This window comes from Bacillus rossius, chromosome 11, assembly GCF_032445375.1.
Source record: "Bacillus rossius redtenbacheri isolate Brsri chromosome 11, Brsri_v3, whole genome shotgun sequence".
Classification (NCBI taxonomy): Eukaryota; Metazoa; Arthropoda; class Insecta; order Phasmatodea; family Bacillidae; genus Bacillus; species Bacillus rossius.
The window spans coordinates 25512820-25536633 of NC_086338.1; the positions used below are offsets into that span (position 1 = coordinate 25512820).

The 23814-nt window shown below is 36.8% G+C and overlaps 1 protein-coding gene across 3 annotated transcripts in view; it reads right to left on the reverse strand.

The window, feature by feature from the left end:
* The window catches only part of LOC134536708 (lysosomal cholesterol signaling protein), an 85074-nt gene extending 66140 nt beyond the window's left edge, over positions 1 to 18934 (reverse strand). The window contains exons 1-3 of one of the 3 annotated variants that reach the window (XM_063376577.1): positions 18647 to 18904; positions 10425 to 10550; positions 7253 to 7542 (exon numbers count right to left, since the gene is read on the reverse strand). In XM_063376577.1, the coding sequence (XP_063232647.1) occupies positions 7253 to 7542; positions 10425 to 10550; positions 18647 to 18660 (430 nt within the window). In that variant the 5' untranslated portion in view covers positions 18661 to 18904. Of the gene's footprint in view, positions 1 to 7252; positions 7543 to 10424; positions 10551 to 18646 lie in introns of all 3 variants that reach the window. The other 2 variants (XM_063376576.1, XM_063376578.1) reach the window with 2 other exon arrangements.
* Positions 18935 to 23814: the final 4880 nt, after the last annotated feature.

The window sequence follows — 23814 nt, forward strand, 5'->3', positions numbered from 1 at the left end:
CAGCATGTAGACATCACGCTTGTCATGCCACTTTTCTGCCAATATTTGTGCGGTGTGGTACGATTCACACTCACCTTTTGTCAGTTTTTTAGTGAACTTCGGCATATGTTTCCTATTTGCGTGAACCGTACCACATGCTCCAGTATTTTTTTCCAGGAGAAACTGGAAAAGTAAGGGGCTGGTGTACCAGTTGTCCGTAAACAAAGTGTGGCCCTTTCCAAGATACTGATCCAACAATGTAGTCACAATTGAACCGGATATACCAAGGGAACTTTCAAGGTCGATATTTGTGCCAGTGCCTGTATAAATTATAAAATCTAAGATGTACCTGGTTTTACTGTCACACAGCACAAATAATTTGATACCGAATCTGTGACGTTTAGAAGGAATGTACTGTTTTAAAACGAGACGTCCTTTCCAAACCATGATGCTCTCATCAATGCATAATGCCTGATAAGGTTTGAAGAATGTTTTGAATTTGATTTTCATTGTTTCAATGACAGTGCTGATTTTGTAGAGCCGTTCACCGGCAGATTGGCTTTGACTGTCTGAAAAATGCAACAGTCGTAGCAAAAGGAGAAATCGATCTTGCGAAAAAAGTTTTCCAAAGATTGGAGTTGATAAGATGGGGTTTGTAGACCAATAGTCTTTCACACGGTTTTTAGAAACGTGCGGCATAAGCAACACAACAGTTAAAAATGTGTACATTTCGCAAACTGTAGGTTTCACCCATTTATGTAGTTTAGATTTTTCCTTGACATTGAACTGACAAAGCACATACGAATAATATTTGTGTGTTTCTTGAACTATGTGTTCAACAAAATCAGTGTCAAAAAACTTTTTGAACACATGAGATTCTGTAGCATCATCGGTCAGTTCAAAGTCGTCTGTAATTCCCGAAAGGGACGAATCAAATCTTTGCTCGACAGGTTGAAAGTCTGTGTCTTTTTTCCACTGAAAAGTGTCTTTAATATTTACTGGAATATTTTGAGAAAAACTAACCTCCGTGTACTCTTCAGACACATTTTCTGATTCACTGTTCACAACAGACTGTGCATCACTGTTATCACTCAAGTCACTGTCTTAACCTGCAGATTCCCAGTTCGCAATTATTTCTTTGAGTTCTTTTTCACTATAAATCTTTCTTTTGCGCGATGCCATAACCACGATTCACAAAATCACAGAAACCGAACCTTCACATAATTGACATAAACTGCACACTAATTTCCCGCCCTTTCCATTCCTTACTCTACCTATACATTTATTTCATTTTTTTCACACTAGATTGCTGTATCAAGCAGATGCCTAGCGGACTTATGTGTAGGTATAGGACAAAGAAATGAGTAAAAAAAAAATTGTTTATAATTTTTTATGGAATTTATACCAAATTTGCAGCTGTATAATTTATTCTTTAGTAACTGTACAATATAAATACAAATCCCAACCCCATAATGTATTTATTATAAACAAGTATAATTTTGTTTCAGTTGTACAAAATAAATAAGCAACAAACGTTATTTTTTCATAGTTTTCAGTTTATTTACGGTAAAATAAATATTCCAGGTAATAAAGTATTTTTATAAACATAACAAAAAGCCATGACACGGGTACTATATATATTTCTGTAGCCTGTTAGAAGCTTTGAGTCTGCAAATATTTTACGGGAAGGACGGCGCGATGTGGCAAGCTTTCGAGTTTTGTTGATAGAAAGCAGTGTAATAGCGAAACACTATGTACTTCAATATACGTCCGAGTGGAGTGCTAGCATATTAGTTAGTTCCTAGAACGCCCACAAGATAGCAGCAGGCGGCTAGTAATGTCTTCAGAGTTGCGGACGTACATTTACGACCAAACTAACGAAAGCATTCCTGCAGACGTATATACACGTCCATACTCCCAATGGATCACTGCGGTATAGACGTAAATATACGTCCATACGTCTCAAAGGGTTAATGAATGGTGGGCCAGTAACATGGTTAAGCCAAAAGCAAAAGACCATTGCTCTCTCTACCACCGAAGCAGAATTTGTTGCAGCCTGTGAGTCTGCAAAGGAAATACTATGGTTACAGCAATTGTTGTTGGACTTGGATGAAAAATATGATTGTATTAAGCTATATGTTGACAATCAGAGTGCCATTAAGTTAATTAATAACCCAGTTTTTCACAAACGAACCAAACATATAGATGTCAAATACAATTTTATCCGAGAGAAAGTTGAGAATGGTTTAATAAATATATCCTATGTCCCAAGTAAAAATCAGCTTGCTGATATATTAACAAAGCCATTGCCCACTCAACCTTTTGTCTTTCTAAGAGAACAAATAATGGATAGCTGTAATAGTGTAATGTTTAAGTGTAAAATATTTTTTTGCTCTCATGATGTAAAATTTTAGTGGGAAAGTTAAAAAGAAAAAGAAAATTTTGATCTTAGTTGAATAGCCACATGGTCATTGCCCATTGTGTTACATATTTTTGTATAGATGTCTATGACTGTTGTGTATTCTTGCTGTGCAATCGTTTGTTACTTTAAATGAAACATATTAAGTATATTTTCTCAGTTTTATTCACTAAGAAACCCTAACTTTAATAGTAACATGACAGACTAAGCAGGACAAAAAACAAATCACAGTAAGTTAAACGAGGTCGTAATTTTAGTAAATTTGTAATACTTGTTAGGAATCATGGTTAATACCCTCTTGAGCATTCAAAAACTAAGGAGTTTTTAAGGACCCCTTTAATTCATTACCTTCATCACTATCAAGAAGTCGAAAACTACTTGTAATTTCAAAAATTTACCTCAGGCAAATAATGTTAAATAGTTAACGTACAAAAGATAACATAGTTCTTTGGTTCAGTTCTAACAGATAAGTCCCTATTTTCGAGAATTATCTCTGGATCACATCCACCCCAAGCAGTTTATCTGAATTTTATACCCCAACCATTTACTATGATCACTAATTGTATATTCAATATAAAGGTTTTAAGTAAGACAATAAAACACACCTATTTATTTTAAAGGCTAGATACAAAATATGAAAAAACAATTCCAAACAGTTTTTTGTTTATAAAATCTAATCGCGAGGTACGAAATTTGCCAATTGTACTGGGCACACACAAAGCATTGTTTGCTGACAAGTTGGAAACAAAAGAACATTAAAATACCAGCACTTATCCATTACTTTCAGCTATCAGTCTTTATTAACAGTTATTTTTAGTTTTCTTAGTGAAATTTAATGACTTTTTTGGGCCCTTAATCAATTTAAGACAAATTAAGTATTATTTAACCATATTAAAAAGGTGTACAAACCCTGAGTATGTTTTGTGTAAACTTTGCATCTGATTTCATTTTACTGTATGAGTAGTTTGTACAGTGGTGAAGAGTTTCTGGGCTTTTCTGAAGTCTTGGGAAATCTCAAAGACCAGCCCATGTGAAATTTGATCTAATGGAGGGGCGGGAAGTTATAAGTGTCCAGGAAATTTTGGACAATGGAACATCCTGCAACTAGTAAATGAATTACGGCATTGAGGAATCACATTTTGAAACATTAAAATTTTTTTTTTATTAATAACATGTATTTTAGTTGCCATGGTTCAATATGATACAAAGTACTGCACACAAACTTCAGCAGGCTTTAACACAATTTTACACACGCATTTAGGCTAAGAGAAGTCTAATTTAGTTTTTGGTATAGCAAACATTTCTGAATTTGTTTCTATGATAAACTATTTTATTTGCTTCACATAGTTAATTGAGCTTGTAGAACTGTGAAAAATGCCATGAAACGTAAAAGTTGTCACCACTCACCACCTCCGGCTAGCTCAAATTTGGTGATGAGTGGAACATACAGGTTGCAAGCATGAAGAAAGAAGAAATGTATACACAAAGTTCGATGTATTACCTGCCTTCCTTTCCTTTGTGCGGGCAGTGTCCTGGGCTCGCTGACGTCATTTTCAGCCAATCACGGCGCATGGTAACAGAGGCTTCCACGAAATGCTTACTTCTGTTCCCACGACACAGCGATTTTGTATCTTTCTCACACTCCCGTGACCGTGACTCTCACGCCTAGCGTGTGAAACAAAGCCTCGGTCGTGGAAAAAAAGAAGGAAAATCACGTCAGCATGCCTTCCCACACAAAGAAGCCAGCAAAAAAATAAAAAATACTTGAAATATAAATTTATGAATTTTAAAAAATAAAAACAATAAACCTGGGGTATTACGTTTACAATAACTTTTAAAAGGAAAAACTTTACATCTAACCCGAAATACCCTATGACAAAAAATGTATAAAAAATTATTATTAATGGATTGCATGAGGAAGGCTGTAATCTGGGTTGTTACAAAGTGAAGATACATTAAATGTAACAATTTCTTTGACTTTTTCTTCATAATGTTAATAGGGTATTTGATTATAGTGAAAATATTGATTTAAAAGTTGTTAGCTTTACAGTAAACATTTTTCAAAACCAATTTGGCCAACGCATTATTCAGAAATATATATGATTATTATAAGAAATCATTAATAAAATAATTAAATTCTCATGTTTGACCACGTGATTGAAAACGCACGGGATTGGCTGAATCTGGCGTGACGTCACCTGCTTGTAAACAGTAAATGCCAGTCGAAGTTTTGTACGGTGCATCAGTGTTTTCTTCAAGGTTTTTTCGTCATATTAACTAGTATTCTTATCTAATGCTGACTAAAAGTAATAAATTATTGTAATTATTAGAAAAAATACGATGGAGACCAACTTCATTAAAGCTGACAGTAGAAACCTCCCGAGAATAGACGCAATAATGGTCGGACTATTTTTTAAAAACAATCCCGAATTTTATGCTGCAGAATTAAAAAACGTGAAAGTAGCATTGTAAGTGTTATTATAAATGATTAAAATATACTTTTAAATAATTAAGTAAATTAGAAAAGCCTAAAAACATTTTATTATTGTAAACATTTTATATAATGTTGACAGATTGATTGGATTGACCATTCATTAACAAAAGTAGGGCTCCCGTTAGAACTAATTTAAAGCGAATAAAAATGAAATGATGTATTTCAATGTATATAGATATAAAATTATTCATCAAATTATCGTTTTGTGAACCACAGTTATGTCAACATTACTTTAATAGGTAAGAGTTCCGTATCGCGTATCCAAATTGGTCTCTTGCTATGGATGGCATGATCCTGTACATTTTTGTTACTGTGGTACATAATTTTTCTGTTTTAGTTCGTCGAAAGATTCTAGACATAATCAAAATTTGTGGTAAAATAATGACTAATGGTCGTAAGTTGAATGCACGATATATTTTACTTTTTATTCAAATCAAGATCATAATTCATTGGTAGATCACGGGTGCGCCATCTAGTATCGAGTAACGAAACGTTACACACGGCTGGATTTCGTTACTCGCATTTTTAGTATGTTTTACCCTGTTTAACGCATGCGCGCGCATATTCGATGATTTTACGTTACTAAGAACGATGTTTGTTTATTAAGTATAATTTGGAAATTCGTCGTCCAAGTTTTTTACTGTTTATAAGAAAGTATTTTTTTACAAATTAGAAATATGTATGTTTTTGTTTTTTAATATCGCGTATTTTCACGTTTTTTTGTTCTTATCTTAAAAGAGATAATATAATAAAACTGCTCTAATGAGATTTAATTGTTACATGGTTAACAAAAACTGTTAATTATCAGATATTAATAGTTTATATTCTATTTATTATTATTTACGCGACGTCATACTGTACGCGTACGCAATACGACTCGATTCGTTGCTGCAACATAATATAGCATTTTATGCTGTATCAGAAGTAACAAGTAACGTAACGATACGATAGTAACGAGTACTAATTGTTATAGTAACGAATACATATGGGTATGCTTTTTTTCGTTACTTTTACACCTCTACGTGAAAGCTAACAGTTTGTTTACAAGCATGTGACGTCATGACATCAGGTGACCTGCAAAAATGGCGTCTCACCGTTTTGGCGGCTTTTTTATTCATTTAAACTTTGATGGTGATATTCATAGAAAATAGATAACTTCACAAATAATTAATCAAATTGCTTAGGTATTATGTCATAATGAACAATTTTAGACATTTACCTAAAACCTGTCAAATACCCTATTCTTACCTATTTAATTATTAAAACTTTACCAAACATGTTTTGTATCTTGGACGAACATAAAGGACAGATGTTCTTACAGTCCTTGTAACAGCCAAATGCTGCATGTTTTGAAATCATTTGTCCTCACGAGCATGTACCATACCAGTACTGTAACATTTATGTTTTTTTTTTATTTATGGAACTTTCTTTCAAAATTTGATATAAAGCACTTAATTATTAATCTTAATTAGGTATTCATCATTCTGATATAAACAGACCAGTTACGCTAGGTGAAAATTTATTTTCCACCCCAGCACTCACCAGTCTGCACAGCCTTCATTTAACCAACTTATTCATTCAGGCTAAACAAGTGTGAAGGTATATCACAACATGGTCGGCAAAACACGCACTAGAAAATACCATAGTACTGTTTCTGATCACTGTAGGTCCTGCAGAATACATGAAATAAGCTAAAACCATGAATGAATCCTATGGTAACAATGTAATGGTGTTCAGTGAAGCCTGTCATTAGCCACACAGACTCCGCGCTGCAGGCCCAATGAACAGCGCACAGGTCTGCTTGAGATGTGCTTCTTTCATAACTTGAAAACTCCGACGGAGATGGGACAGAACTAAGTGAACAAATGCCAGCTGGCCAGATTGGTTACAACCACCACCTGCTCATGACACAGTTCCAAATGAACAAGGGCCTAAATATGTTACCACCACTTGTCACCTCAACACTTGGACAGAGAAGTATACACAAGTGTTCATTAGGTGTTGTTATGCTGAGGTTTTGCTGGGTTGTTTGTTCTTTATCTTAAAAACTATCACGAACTGCAAGTTCTTCCTCTGGACTCGTGTATATATATTCAGGAAAAATACAACAACGCCATTACATGCATGTATAACTTCTTTATTTGCAGTCATAGCTTTCAATCCCTAACATTCAATAATTGCAAGTGCAAGGTTCCCACTGAAATCTAACTTATAAATTCGGGACTACTGACTATTACTGATGTAAACAGACAATTTGCCAACTCATTTAAGTCATACTGGAACGTTAAACATAATGATACCTCATAAAAATTAGACGATGTGAAAACGTGAAGGAAGCAGGCAGGAGGCAGGGCGCTCACCGATGGGGTAGCCCACGGCGAAGTCGTTGCTCTGGGTGCAGAAGATGGCGAACAGGCCGGCCCGGCCGGGGGCCAAGGGACGGCTCACGAGCAGCGTGACCACCACCACCACCAGGAACACCGCCCCCTTGGCCAGCAGCACGGCCCCCAGGAACTGCCACTTCACCGACGACAGGTCCAGCTCCGCCAGCGACAGGAAGATCAGCGACGGCAGGGAGAACAAACTCACGAAGGTGTTCAGTCCTTTGGCCTCCGTCTCCGAGATCAGGTTCAGGCGACCGGCCGCGTAGCTGGAAAACACCAGTCGTAATCACGCATTATTCGTCACGCCAGTTCCTGACAAGTTACCGAGTATCAAACTCTGAAAGGAACAAATTTAATTAAACATTAACACCTGAGTAGGTCAAAACTTCTTTACTGTGTAGATCAAATTAAATGTTCCATAGGGCTTAGGAAAAAACTCACCATAACATTCCCTACACAGTTTGAAATTCACATGCATAGTTGAAATGCCAAAGTTTTATTTGTGAAAATGGGTTAGTAGTTTCAAGGAGTTCAGCATTTTCTCTTCTGTAATATTAAATGTTCTTCCTGTCACAGTCGTGAACTATGTAGGTCGGAGGACATCCAAAACATTCTTCATCTCCACCCATGATACTTCATCCTTCAATTAAACTGAAGCTTGTTGAAGGACCACCTGGTTATAGAACATCACCTTGATACCATTTTTTTATTTCCTTTGAAACCTCACGAACTTTACCAATGTACCATATGCTGTCATAAACACAAACAATATTGGCCTTCAATGATATGTCACTGACATGAATAGTATACACTTGATAATTTTTGACGAATTATGCTGAAATGATGCTTACTTGTATTGTTGACCTATCCTTTGGTACAAAACAATGCAGGCCTCTTACAATTCTTTCATATTCATTTAACGTACTTCTTAAATAAAGTTCTACCCTTTGAACTTTACTTTCCTCTACAAACATGAAGTCAATTCCTTTAATGTTTTCTACACAGAAGTTGAACATGCTGATCGGTGTTGCAATGTGGCCCTCGGTCAGTCGTTGCAGACTTGCCTTAGCCACAACTAACTTTACGGTTCCACCTATCCCATAACAAAGTACCTGGCATGACTTGTTGCAAAAAGTCAACTCCAAAGTCTTCTTTATGTTTGCACAAGTTATTACATTGAACTTGTTCTTGAACAGACCACCTGCTCCATCAGAGAAATAAACAACTTTATTAGAATTGTGAAAAGAGGTCTTAATGAATGGTATAAACTTTGAATGGAATGTGTACACAGCCAGCATGCACCACTTGGGGTGTAGAGCACAGATGGTTGAAAATCCAATATTTACTGAGGGATATCCTTCTTTAAACTTTCTGTATAGTTCTTTTAAATTGCAATTGCTTTAATTCTTTCTTCCCAGTTTCAAGATAAACTGATTTAGTATCCTTCACCCCAGGACACATTCTGCTAACTTATTCACTTTAATAAAACTGAACAGTTGAATCTCTAGTTTCTTTGGGCAATTTTTTCCCTGGTTTCTTAGACATAAGCTGTGGAATGAAACCATAGTCCTGAACTATTTCTTGAGTTTGTCTAACTAAAGTATTCACTCACACCTAACTATTATTTAGTTTTTTTATTTTCATTTTTGGCTTTTTGGTACTATACTAATATCTTGTATCTTTTCATTGTTGGATGTGCTGGTTGTTATTCTTTGCTTTATTTTTATATTATTTATTTTATTTTATTTATTTTTGTTAAATACCCACCAACAGTCACGGACTTTCTTGGTGGGCACAACACACAAAACAAAGACTAATGGGGACAATTGCGGCCACTGCAGGTATGTGGTCACTTTCCCCCGAGGGGCCACCTGAAGGGAAGCACACAATAGGCAGGGGCATCCGCATTTGGCCACCACACGTAAGTGGAGTGTACCTACCACATACCTGCAGTGACCACGACAGACATTAACAAACACAAAATAAATAAATAACATTTAAAACTATATCAAACATTTAAAGATACATGAAAACAATCACGACGTTCACAAAAATGTTTAGGTGTTACAGAATACAGAAACATTAAATAAGAGAGCAGATATCAAGGGCCCCTTATGCAAGTTCCTGCTTGTTTAGGATTATTACTTTTTTCCCCAACTGTAGCTGGGACCGTAAGGCTCCATTCCCTGTGGATTGGCTGGGTTGGGGCATCAGAGCAGCCACCCACTCCTTCCCCCAGCATCCGCCCCTCCCACAGAGCAACCGGCCCCAGCCACACCACATCACGTTATAGATTATAAAATTACAATAACAAATGATTTAAAATTAGGTAGGCCTAAATATGTTACTACATAATCCACTCACTTTATGTATATATTGGCAAAGAATGGTAAAAAAAATTATTTGTTTTGAAATGTTGATTCGATTATGAAATTATTCACATATATAAAATATTTTTTCTAATACTAATAGAGGTGAGCTGCAGCAAAGTTATGGACCATGACCAAACGTAAGTCCAGTAGTAAATGCAAATAATCATAGGCCAGCTTGCACAGTCAGATAAGGAAATCGTAAGCACAAACTTTGCAGGTTAATCAAATGGAATACATAATAATTTCCTTAGTCTGAAGGCATGACTCCGCAAAATTGCTCTCATTGCAAAAATAACAACCACACTACCCACAATGAACAGTTTTGTGTTCACAAATAAAGGCAAATCCTTGTTTCTTGCTTTGTATGTAGGTTACCGGATCCTAGCTGATAATATAAGCAATAGTTGGAGAACATAAAGGCAGAGTTGAGAAAAGGATTAAAGATGACTAACAGAAGATACAAAGGAGTTTATTACTGGAAGAAGGAACCATTTGGTTAAGATCCACAAGCCCACTAACACCACAAAAGTTCTTTACAAAATGCAAGGAATGACACCATAAAAGTTACACCAGGATCCATACTTGGCCAATGAATACGTTGAGGCATAGTTGTTAAAATATTTTATTTACAGCTTAAAAAAACATTATTTTGTGTTCTAAGCTCTATCTATGCATGTAGTTTGGAAGCCGCACCCCATCATGGAGCATCTGACAACACTCTGGTTTGTTACGTGTTACGTGGGGCCAAGCGAAGTGCAGCAGACGGAGGCGCTCACCCGGACAAGATGACGACGAAGCACTGCAGCAGGGCCGGGTACAGCTGCTCCAGAGCTATGTCCCCGGAGGACTGCCCTGCCTTCGCCAGCTCCGAGGGAGCCGACGGCACGGAGCCCCCGTCCTCTCTGCAACGTCAATCAATAGCACGATGGCAGTCACCCGTACCAAGACATTCCTCATCTCTGAGCAGTCTAGTTTCCTATTAACACAACTTACAGCTTCAAAGATGAACATTGTTTCATTCTTTAAAAGCGAGTCTGCCGAGGACAGCTGTCTGGTTTCTGGGTAGAGACGGTGAGAAACAGAACGTTCATCGCAGGATGGTGTATGCTTGCGAGAGTCGCACAGACAGTCAACAATTGGCGTGTCACATCTGTTTATAACATTTCCTTTTCAAAAATAATTTTAAATTATTTACCTTAAAAGCATCGAATTCACTTCGCACACAAGGCACTTTCTTTAGGGCAATATTTATGATTTTTTAACTGTCTGTAGCTTGTTTTTCTTGTGAATATTCCATGTTGAAAACATTACATTAAACTGAAGAATAAGATACATCTATTTTATGGTTGTTTAGTAGAAAAATAATATACTTAAGAGCCTAATATTCAAAACTTTAAAAACAAGTGTCAGGTTTTAATGTATCATTTATTATTAAGTTAACAGCTTATGGATTATTTTGTCTGCTAGTCACTATTCATGAATTACCATGCCTCCTACAAAAGCATGAACACAGAAAATAATACACAGCTCCTCAGTGGCCAGAACAGCATAGTTTGCCAATATAAAATATTTGGCAGCATTCGTTTACAATCGGCTTCTTTCTTTGTCTTGAGCAATTGCTTTATCCGTACACAGTAAGAACTACTAGATGTACATTAAAAGATTGCGTTCGTAAATATTTTCTTAGCCACTGGCAATGAAATGAGATGAAACTGCTTCTTGAGAATTTCTCCCATCCCTTCTTTGTCAATGAATTACAAACACTTTTTGTACACTATCAACACCTGGAAACTATTTTAAATAGTTACTTGACACAAAGTTACCCAAACTGGTAGTTACCACATCAAATTCCAACTAAACAGTTCTTGCGTGTTGTTATACGAGACATAAATGGCCAAAATAATATGCTATTTGTGACAATTCGCAGGAGAGATAAAAAACTGGACTTGATAAAATGTTATAAAATGAAATAAAACATAAAAAGAGTCTTAATGAACATACTTTATCTGAATTGTAAAGCTACTACTTTGTAAAATAGAATCTAAAATTTTCTGCATACATTCTTAGTACTTTAGTGTAGTTAAAATAAAGGTCCAACTACAAAATAGAAACCACAAATTTGCAGTCATACTACATAATTTGCACATGACATGCTTATTGATCCACACAATACAAAAAAGACTATCTGAAACTGTTTCCTTACAGAACATGATCTTTTCAGATAATTAATAATTTTAAGAGTCTAAACAAGCCACAATGCCTGTTTAATTCCAGTTATTAGAAGTTCTACAATAGAATTGCAGATTATACAATTTGGATGTAAGTACATATTATGAAGGGTTGAAATACCATATTTAAATAAAAATTAGCAAATTGTTCAAATTCTCTAAAAATATTTAAGTTATTCTTATGAGTTGTAATATATGTACTGCACACACATGTATACATTCACAGAACAGTGACCTCAGATACCTAAGTTTTCCTTCAAATATGGGCTAAACATATAAGACAATTATTATTGCTGGATATATTTCATCTAAACCACTAACCTGGCATTTGGGGCTGACAGAAACTCAATGTCATCATACAAACAAGGAAGCAAACCGCACAGAACACTCATGTAGCCGGGATCACGCACAACGCAGCAGCTACCTCCACAAACAAGTCACAACCTAGCCCTTGTGACGTCATATCCCCACCCCAACCCACCCTTATTGCATTCTTACCACCCCTCCTCTGGCACGCTCAGGAATTTAATTATCTGTTGGCCTTCCTGTGGAGGCGTGTGCAAGAGATGGACAGGAATACTCTCAGCATCGACTGAAGGAATCACTCACATAGCTGATGGACCAGGGTAGTTCCAGATGTACCTTTATCTTATGACAGTAAAAAAATGTTCATATTTTAATACTATACAATGTATAAAATAATTTCTTAAAAAATACATGATTATTAATGTGTTCATAAATTTAAGATTTATTTAATTTATTAGTTTATTTAATCATCCAGCCAAGGACATTTCTCAAAAGTTTTAAGTCAGAAGATCAGCTTAATTTCCGTTCATCCCATTGATTTGTTCTATTTTAAATACTCAATTTGAAATAATCAATCAAAAAATACTAACCCAATGCCTAACAATTATAATGTTGCAGAACCCTGCCCTCCTAATTAAATAATTTTTCTTTTAAACTATTTTCATGAATGTAAATATTTCTTAAAAAGTCTTTATAATGATATTTTACCGTTTGTTATATATTTTAGGGTTGATATTTATTACTTGCCATGTTTTTAAGAAGATATTTTGTATTTTATTAGACATTTTGAATCACTACTATTTTTTATGTAATTATTCACAAATGAGCCGTTGTACTAAATTTTTACCTGTTTAGGCCTACTTTTTCAGGTTTTTTCTCAATAAGTTTAATTTTGTAAAGTAATACGTATTATAATTATTGTTCTTAAATTTTATTAACGTGTTGTAATATAATTATAAATCACGGGACTGTGTCTGGGCTTGTGTGATGGTTAGAAAGAGAAGCATGAGAGGCCTGTAAGTGTAAGTGAGAAAGAAACAGTGCTTCCCCGCCAACCGAGATAAAGACGGTAATTCCCCCCCTGCATGGGAACTGAGTGATAACTGCTCTCTCACGGTGTGGGAGAGAGAACGAGAATGGGAGTCCCCGATTTCGATGTGAAATTGAAAAGATACTGATCAGGGGAAGCCCAGAGTTCTGTGTGTAAAAGATTTTTTCATGTATTGTAACTTGTTCTGTGATTGGTTTGTATCTGTAGCGTGAATGAAGCGTGCGTGTGATTGGTCGGTGAGGTCATGTGACGTCTACTCCCTGCGTGGAGGAGACGAGTTCATGAGTTCACCAGTCGTCTGTCGAACGCTGGACGAGTAGGTCGCGTTCGATGGCTTCTCGCTAAATTATAATGTAATTTACGAAGAGATAATTTCACGTTGGTGGTTGGAGCCAGGCCTATTATTAAATCAACCTAATTTTTTTTTTCTTTCGGATAATGAATTAGAAATTGCGGCCACCTTCGTCGGCAGTTGGCTCGGGGCGGAATTCGTTTTCGCTGGGTGCGGTCCTCTTCCAGGTCGCACCATCTTCGTGTACTTGCAGTAAAACATTACTGAAGGACGATATTTTTTTCCGGTAAATTCTCATAACGCGAACTACGAGCATCTGTTCGACGGGCATATGTATGTGGAATGAATGAGCAGCCTCTTTTTGAAGTGTTTGGAATCGTCGGTGCATTCTATTTGAAAAAAAAAAATAAAAAACAACAAAAATTACAATCGGCGTTGAACTGTTTATTTTTGTATATAACGAACCGTTATACAATATAATGAAAATCTCTGGAATGCAATAAAATGTATATAAAGTAATTTCCACACTATATGCCCAATGTTGAGTTCTTTGGCTGTTTTTCCTTTTTTTGTTGTTGTTGATTCAGTAAAATGAGGTAAAAGGTTCTTCGATCATAAATGCCTATTAACTAATGACAGCTAAAATGTGGATTCAAGAAACTGCTCTTGCAGTCTCATATAGTATAATACAGTATTGGCTCCTGGGTTTAAGGTCACATCTGAATAAATTACGGTGTGCCCGACTTTTTGACTGGCCGTGTTGCAGCCATCTTCAAGGGCGGAAGTTGTTAATTCCTCGAACCTGGTTGCAACGAGGCACGCCGAAACATCAGGAACACCATCATTTTTACAGGCATGGCCTCAATCCCAGGAGCCAACAAGTATTCAGTGACTCTGGGAACGAAAGCTCACTGTCTAGAGATTTTTTTAGAACTTGTTTAAAGAAAACAAGGCAAACTACAGTTTCGCTGTTGACTATGTACTGATAAACCAGTAGAGACAGCATGAACAGTAAAATAAGTAACAAAATTTAACTAAATCCTTTTTAGATTACTCATAAGTAACAAACAAATATTTTACTTGAAAACATAAATCTACAACTCATTCTAAGGCGATATGATGACTAGCTACAGTACGCATTGTTGACCTGACAAGTGTTCTGATGCATTAACTGCATATTGCCAAATCACAGTATCTCAGACTTTAACATGAAAATATCAAATGCCATCAAATGGTCATAACAGACAAAGGGTGTACAATGAAAACTCCCATGCCAGACTGCTGAGCACTGTTTACAGCACCCCTGGTGGTGGAATGCCCAAACTAAGTACAAGTGGAATTTTACAATCCAACATCAAATGAGATTTCTTGGTAAACAGCAACATAGTTTTAGCTACCTAAGGCTGGGCGCACACAGAATCAGACAAGACAAGACAAGTACCAAAACGCTGCGATGAGCGCGACACCATACAATGCCTCACTACAGCTTAACACAGTATTTTCATTACTTTATTATTTTTCCTACATTTTTAAAATCATGACAGTAGTCATGATACTCCTCCAATGATGGATTAAGTATATAAAATAGCTCTTACCCTATAAAAAACCTTAAACACTCTCCATCCAGGTAAATGATGAGAAAAATTAATTAATATACTTAAGAAGTGAATGTTTCCTCAAATTAAAGTACCTAACAATGAAAAACAGTCTTTAACAAAGTCAGCTATAAACACACTATGGCTTGCCTTTCTTGACAATTTTTTTCACTCACGCATACGAAAAACACTGCAGCTTTCTGCTCATGATGAAGTTGGAGCAGTCATTCAATGTTGTCGCCTCGTGTTTGATAGCAACAGTTTTGTAGCGTCATGCCGTGTCTAATTCTGTATGCATTGCTTTTATAAAAAGACATGGAAGTCAACTACCATCAGACTAAATTTTGCGTCGTGTCATGCCTCATTTTGTCTGTACCCAGATTTAAAAATTGCCTGGAATTAATAAAAAGTGTTCACAAAAGTGGCAATAAAAACATTTTCACAAGCCAAAATTAAACAACGTGTATTATATGTGTGGCCCTTCAACCCAAACTTTGTCTCACATACGGCCCTCGGCTTGATTGTAATTGGACAGCCCTGGCCTAGAATGTGGTGCAATGCCTCATTCAATTTATTTGTAATTAGTTTTAAGTACATACACAAAGCATCTCTATATCTCTCTATACCTCCTTATATACCTCCCTATATATCTCTATATCTCTCCCTATATTGCAGTAACTCTTCCTGTATGTATCTCTCCATAGCTCTAACAATATCTCTATCAATATATCTCCCCCTATATCTCTCCGCATTTCCATCTATATCTATTATCTATATCACTCAATACCTCTCTCTATATCTATCATCTATATCTCTCCAATTCTACCTATATCTCTGTATGTCTTTCTATCTCTCACTATTTCTCTAGCTCACTATGTGCCACTCTAACTCTCTATATTTCTCTATCTATCTTTATCTCTCTCTCTCCACTCGCATTCTACCATTAGTATTCGGACCATAAAAAGAGGAAATGTCATAAAATACTTACTGGTAATTACCCAATAGGAACTACTCACGCATCATATTAAATTGCTATGTACCTATATGCAGATGGCATCAACAATGAAAAAGCCCATTCACATGCAGAGAAATAAAGAGTCACCAATAAAATAAAGAAATTTCATCAAAATAGTTAAATTCTGCTTTGAGGGTTAGTTTTATTAATATCTCACCTAGAGTGTGACATTTCCATTGTTTCAAAGGTCAACTGTGCACAGTTTCAACTCAATCGGGTGAGCGCATAGAATACGAACAAACATTGATTTTTATATATTAGATTAATTATTCTGTGTTTTACCACACTTGCAACAATAAAATACACAAATTAAAAAAAGTCTATTAACAGGAAATATGGACTATATTCCATAAGCATAGTTTACAGAATAATATTTGTATTGAAATAATTTTTTTTGACATATCCACCAGCAGACACACTTTATTTTGTGAATTAAGCCCGCCTAACAATATGTTTAATATCTGCCATATTGCCTGACATCTCCATAGGTATAAACATTACCATGACAGTTTGTGTATCAGTGGAGAGGAATAAATTAGGTTCTTCACACACACAATATATAATGTGTCAACAGAAAAACAGCCTCCACTATTGCCAACTGAAGCAGCTATATATGAGTAGAAATAAACACATTGCTATAATCTGACCAAATACTGAAAGGACACAAATATTTCAGCAGTGGAATCTAAAATTATGTAACCTGGGGAATGGATATATGTTATTTTTTATTCTATATCTCATTTGCCTGAAATGCAACAAAGGTGTTTTAATGTACTGTGTATGAAAATCCACAAATATTAAGTAAAAAAGAATAAAATGGAATGGGGTCAGATTTAATGTAGGTTTTTTATAACATTACATGCAATTAGTCAAATCATCGAGATGACACACTGCAATAATTTGTTCACTTAACTTTACCAGTTTAAAATGCTACCAATTTTTTTTTACATTCATTGATTATTAAGCTTATTAAACTAGTTTGAAAAATTGTTAAAAAAATTAACTTACTGAGACAAAGGAAAAATAAAACATTGAGAACTAAAACAGCAAGCATCATGTACCACAGGATCAAGCCAACTGAACAAGATCATGCCATCAGGATCAAGCCAACTGAACAAGATCATGCCATCAGGATCAAGCCAACTGAACAAGATCATGCCATCAGGATCAAGCCTTCAAGATCCAGAGTTAAACTGGGACACTTGAAACACCAGCCGTATCAAACACAGAATAAAAGACGGCAGTAATCAAAGAATTCCTTGGAAAAACTCCAAAATTCAATCTGTCAGCTACTTCAGTGCAGAGCACAGATTCCTCACAGAAAATAAACGACGTTAACAATTCTATTCAAATTTTAGCCTCCCATTAGACTCATCCATTACAATGTCACTCACAATAGTAGGTAGGATAGGTACTTTAAATGCAATTAAACCATTCAAACATTTTGTAATAAAATTCTTATTCTATTAACAACAAACATGAAATATAAGCATTAATAATTCCTTACAATTGTAAAAGAGTCATAACTTAAAAAAAGTCATTATTACAACATCTAAGTAAGATATTGGTTAAATTTCTCAAAAAAAAATTTCAAAAAACCCACGGGTAACAATGAATGTCAGTGATTGCGTTAAGTAATACATAGGTGTTGTAATGTAAGCTATAAACTGTAAGTTTATTTACAAACCAGTAGGAATTAAGAAACCTTCCTTTCGAGGTTAATTAAGGAACAACTCAAGTACATGGAAATCATATATTCCTATTTTTAGTGGGTAAACAATGAATTGCACCAACAGTATAAAAGCACAGGTATTGTATTGCTAGATATAAAAATTTAATTTTTTACACACTAAAAGGAATTACGAAATCATCCCTTTAGAGTAGATTTAGAGACGTGTGTAGTGCATGAAAAATATGTTTTCCGATTTTTTTCTTTCTGTTCTAAAAAGCAGTAATGTCCGTGTATTATAACAAAGATAACTATTTTAATTTAGTTAATCAAAAATCTATAGGCAATTACCTCTTATTTAACTACAAACCTGCGAGTACTCATGAAGGCAATAGCAAGGCTTCCAGGGTTACCTTAAAAAGCAGGTAAATTTCAGGGGTTTACAATCTACTTAACATACTTATCTAAGGGGGGTAATATCTTGGGTATGTGTTACTGCAAGTACTTTAGCATTAAGACTGCATTCTTGAAATGGTAAATTTAAAGCTGTCTTCATTGAAACTCCAGTGTCTGGTATTTTCAATGTCTCGAACATAAATTAACCTGATCAATAGTTTATACCATTTTACAGTATTTTCAATTCGGCTAACCTAACCATTAAAACGGTATTACTTGGCAATTATTTGATACGTCTCGGTTCTTTTTACACATTCATTAGAACAATAAAGGTGCAAGAAATTTATAAAATAATAGCTGTTTTCTTTATTTTTTACCAGAAACATTCTCGTAAAACCTTATACAAAAAAAATAACTAAACGAAAAATTAAGTTGCTTTCACGTACCTTAAACTAAACATTATTCACTTCTTTAACACGACACTAGTTACATAATTCCAACTAAATCGAAAACAAAACAGAAAAATACACATATTTCAAACACAATATTTACAGCTCATCGCCAGTACGTAAAATAGTACGTATTCTGTGAATATTTAAATTTATAAAATATATTAATACATATCGTTCATGAGGGTTAACTCAAAACTCAAAACATGTTGTACAAAATATTGACCAATAACCACAAGGCATAGAGAAGCCTACAGTTCACAAGAGAACATTAAATTCATAAAACGACTAATCACAGTCAAACCGAACTGTTATATAGTTCAACTCTCGCTAGTGTAACTTCGGTGGCAAGAAAAGCTTAGGTCAAATTTAAAACAATTTTCGGAAATGTCGATTCCGAAGAAGGTTTTTTTTTCTGATGCAGATAAGTTTATATATCTTTGTATGGAATGTATGATTATAGTTTCACACCTCTAAATGATTCGAATTCATGCATCTTAGGATTTTTAAAAGAAATTGGCTTCTGTTGTCATGAAATCAACATGGTGGTACTCATAGAAGAAAACAAAGTAAAGTATATCTAAAATATTTTCGAGGAAATACGCAATAGTAATTATAAAGGGCTTAAAAAACACAATTAAATTTATAATAATCTATATCCCGGAGTCCTTACCTTCATGTGGGATATACAAAACAAAAATATAATAAATAAAAATAAAATAAAAAATAAATACATTTCGTTTGTGTGTATCAAATTAACGAAAACATACATCTTGGAATCGTATAATTTAATTAATAGCTGCAATTGGGTACAAAGTGCCCGGTGGCAAGCATTCTCCCTACTTCCCCCTCACTCTCCTTCTGAACTGGTCCACACTCCCAGCCGCCACACACTCCTCCTCCAGCCTATTCCATTCCCCTACTGTCCTCACGACCATCGCATTTTTTCCCCTTTCTGTTCTCCTCCTCTCTTTGAAAACCTTCCTAGTATTTTCCTTCCTACTTCTAGGCATTCCCATTTTGACTTTGCCCCCCAGCTCTCCCCATCCTCCCACTCCACTCAGCACCTGGTACATCTTGACCAATCTCTCCTTCTGTCTTCTATCCTTTAAGCTCTCCCATCTCATTCCTATCATCATCTCTGTGGTACTGCACTCCCCCTTCCCTTCTCTGTCCGTTCTCCTCCACTTGCCCTTCACCCATCTAGCTGCTCTCCTCTGCACCCCCTCCAGCTCCCTCTCAAGAACTGCCGTGTATGGGTCCCACACTGCTGCGGCATACTCCAGCATGGGGCGGACCATAGTGTTATAGGCCTTGTCACGTATGCTGCTGCTTCCCCCCCTGAGCACTCGTCCCAGCATGCCCAGGGCCTGTCTGCTCTTCTTCACTACCTTGTCTACATGCTCCCCCCACCCCAGGTTACCCTGCAGCACCACCCCTAGATATTTATAGCTGTCGGCCTCACTTATCACGTCTCCCCTCCAGCGATATTCCCTCCTGACAATCTTCCTCTTCCTGGTAAACCTGACCACTTTCGTCTTTCCCACATTTATTTTCATACCATTATTTTCCACCCATTCTTCCAGCCTTTCCAGATCCTCCTGTAACCCATTTCTCTCCGCATCCATGTAAACCACGCAGTCGTCTGCAAAAAGCCTAATATGCCCTTGTATCTTCTCTCCTACATCATTTATCATTATGGTAAAGAGAAGTGGGCCAAGCACACTGCCCTGCGGCACCCCTGATGTAACCCTTCCTTCCTCCGATAACTCCTCCTCCACACGTACCTTATTTATTCCATATAAAATTTATCAGGTTTTTTCATTCCTACAATTATTGTCTAGTTATTTTTTAAGATTCAACTTTTTCAGGTAAGGGATTGTACTATTTCTGATTATTTGGTTATAGTACTTTGTCAGTCCCATTGAGTTAAAAAAAAGCAAGGAGATGGCATAGGTAAAGTCATTTTTTTACCTCACCATCGGCATATTGAATACGCCCAATACATTGTGGAAATGACACTTGACCACTTATGATGATGGTTAGTTAGTATGAACTAGAATCTCCGTCATTAAAAACAGTCAATTTAATTTTTAAAAAGTATTTTAAAACTGTTTACACACTGTAAACACTTCACTTCAGTCAATGTTTTGAGAATTTACCGCAATGGCACAACAATAAGCTGAAGGAAAAAATGACTTCACACAGTTAGTAGGTAATCATGCAGAATTTGCCACCTCCTGGTCAATCCCCTCAGATGTTAACATTGTCTGTGATACTTAGCAGGTAATCGTTTTGTATTGCCGTCACCCGACCTCTGTGAAAGGCCCGGGGGGTACCTGACAGGCGCTACAGGCGTCGCGATGCTCTTGTTGTCCGGAGGGGCGCCAGGCTAGCGGGCTGCTAGGTCGTTGGTGTTGGGTCGTGGGTACTCTGCCCCCGCGTGCCCCGCCAGGTACACGGCTTGAATGTAACCTGAATGGTTCTACCTTGACTGTGAAGGCCGCTCGGCCGCGTGGAGGACGGGAGACTACGGAAAATTAGTGTACACGAGTTGGTGAGAATTACCTTTAATTTAGTCCCGCTACAAAACACTCTCACCAACACTTGGCGACGTCTAGCCATTACACAATTAACACAAAAAGAAAAAACATAACACTACCCGACACTAATGGTTACCGCGGCAGTCTCGCGGGGCGTGGGTCGATGCTCGCTGGAGACGGCCAGCGCCAAAAGTTAACGGGTTCAGGGGGGGCTCTATGAGCGGGCTCCTAAATTCGGCGAAACACTTACGTGTGTGCAGCCGGCAGGCATATTCTAACTATACCTACCTAAAAGGAAAAGGGGACTACAGATGTGACTCTGTCAGGTGCATAACTGTAAAAACTAGGGCTATCAACATAAATAAAAATATGTAAACAAGTACTGGAAATAGAAAAATTTTGTGTGACGGGCGAATGGCGAATCTAGTAAAGTAGTAACAAACATATTATAATGGAAAACCAAGATGGTATTGAATTTATTACTGCTGTTTACATAAATTAGACCACTCCAGCACTTTATACAGTGAGTATGAAAAGGGGGCCAAGAATAAACAAACTGATCGCTGCCAATACATCGGACACAACATAACAAAAGTTCCAATATTAAAATTATGTTCAAAAAATGTCAAATTAAATTTATCTCAGGGTTGTCTTCCGGCTAAATCACGTCGTTAGGGCTCGAAATTCTATCGTTCAAGACTTCTGGACCTGCGGTTGTAAAGTCTTGTGTGTTATTTGAATGTCAACAAAAAAAATTGGCCTTTACGATTTATATATCAAAATGTAGCTGTTCCCAAATGATGAAAAATATTACTCTTTCACCTTTTCTCTCAGAAAATTATTTCGGCCTTAATCGAAAAAGCGTCACCTGGAGCTATAACGTTTTTCAATGGTTACCTGGTGATGCGCAGGGTCCAATTTCATTCATTCATATAATCCTGTATATTGTGCAGATCGGAGGAAATCTTACATCGGCGACTGCCGTGAAACGTCGCCGTAATTTTAACAATATTTTTAAGCCTCGCACACAGAGTTTTTGGGTCACTAAACGCCTGACGACCAGAGCTGTCGTCAGACCAAACGCACTTCCCAAGATGGGTCCAAACGTTCTCTTCCCCGGCATGCCTAGCGCCAGTCCTTCAAACCAGGCGCCGCCGGCCTCGGGCCAAACCCTGGCCTCCGTTGCATCTAACGTACAAAATTCAAAGAAAACGGCCGAAAGAAAAAGTTACTTAGGGTGGTTTTATGCAAAATAATCAGTTCTCAATTAATCAAAATAAATATAAAATGTCTTTGGTACATAAAACTGTTTTATAGTAGATGTAAACAAACACTTGAGATTGTTATTGCACACGTCTCGTTGCCAGGCGACGATAAACGAAGGAAAAAAAAAAAAAAAAAAAAACCACACGACACATGTCAGAATCTCTGTGATGAGGCCTATTATCACAGATGCCGCTCTCGGAGTGAATTTAACTTCATAGTCAATTCACTACGTATAAACAGAAAATAAACAATGTCTCTGACACGTGGCATCGTCGCTTCAAATCTGGCAACACTGCATATTGCCGTCGCGCCAAAATTAGCACAGCGCGAAAAATAAAATAAAAAACGTTGCAATGTCTGGCAGTTCGCGCCAACCCTGGCTGCGCGAAGGATGTCTGCAGCTCTGCACTGCAACCTGGAACTGATGACAAGGTACCACCGTACCTTTTATGAAGATCACCGACACTGAAGATACGTTTGCACCAAACGTCTGCAGCATGACGATACGAAGATCCATGGTGTCTGAATAATTCGGCAACAATGACTGATCGGCGAGGGACTAGGCGATATGCTGGTGTGCTGAGACAACACGACATCACCTGGGGACTGGAAGGACGGAATGTCACCTGTGCTGCTACTCCTGTCGTAAGTCACAAGGATGACGTCACGTAACATGACAGGCGGGTACGCAGCTGAAGATCCGGACGCCCAGCGACCAGAAGTGGCGTCGGATGGCCGCTCTATCCTGGACATGACGGGCACATGATTGCCGCCGCTCTGCAGGACACGTATTGGCACACCTTTACGGCATACTACGGCTCCCAGCAGTAAATGATGACGTCATCGCAGGTGGGTAGATACGTTCCGTGTCGTTCCCCGGCGTCGTTGAACTACAGTCGTTACACACACACAGATATTAGCCTACTCCGCTTCGTTAATCGCGCACTTTAACTTTATGCGTCCATAACGGGTATAGTCCTCGTGTCGTTCACTCCGTCTTCTTCCGCTGCCTTAACCTGAAAATCCTAACTTTAAATTAAGGGGAGTGCTGGAATGGCCATTAAAATACAGTTTACAGCTTAAAATAAAAAAAAATCATAATAATCATAATTAATAATGATAAATATTAAATTAACACATAAAACACCTTGCATAATGATAAAACAATACACAAAATAGTTAAACACTTCAGTGACAAAAGTTATACCCTTTAATAAAATCACATATTTAGTGTTGACATAACCATTGTTACAAATAACACGAAAAATTTACAAGTTCAAATTACAATAAAAAAAAACAACTTAATATCATAGTTCATGATACATTTCTAGCCATGAACAATGAAATAAAAACATA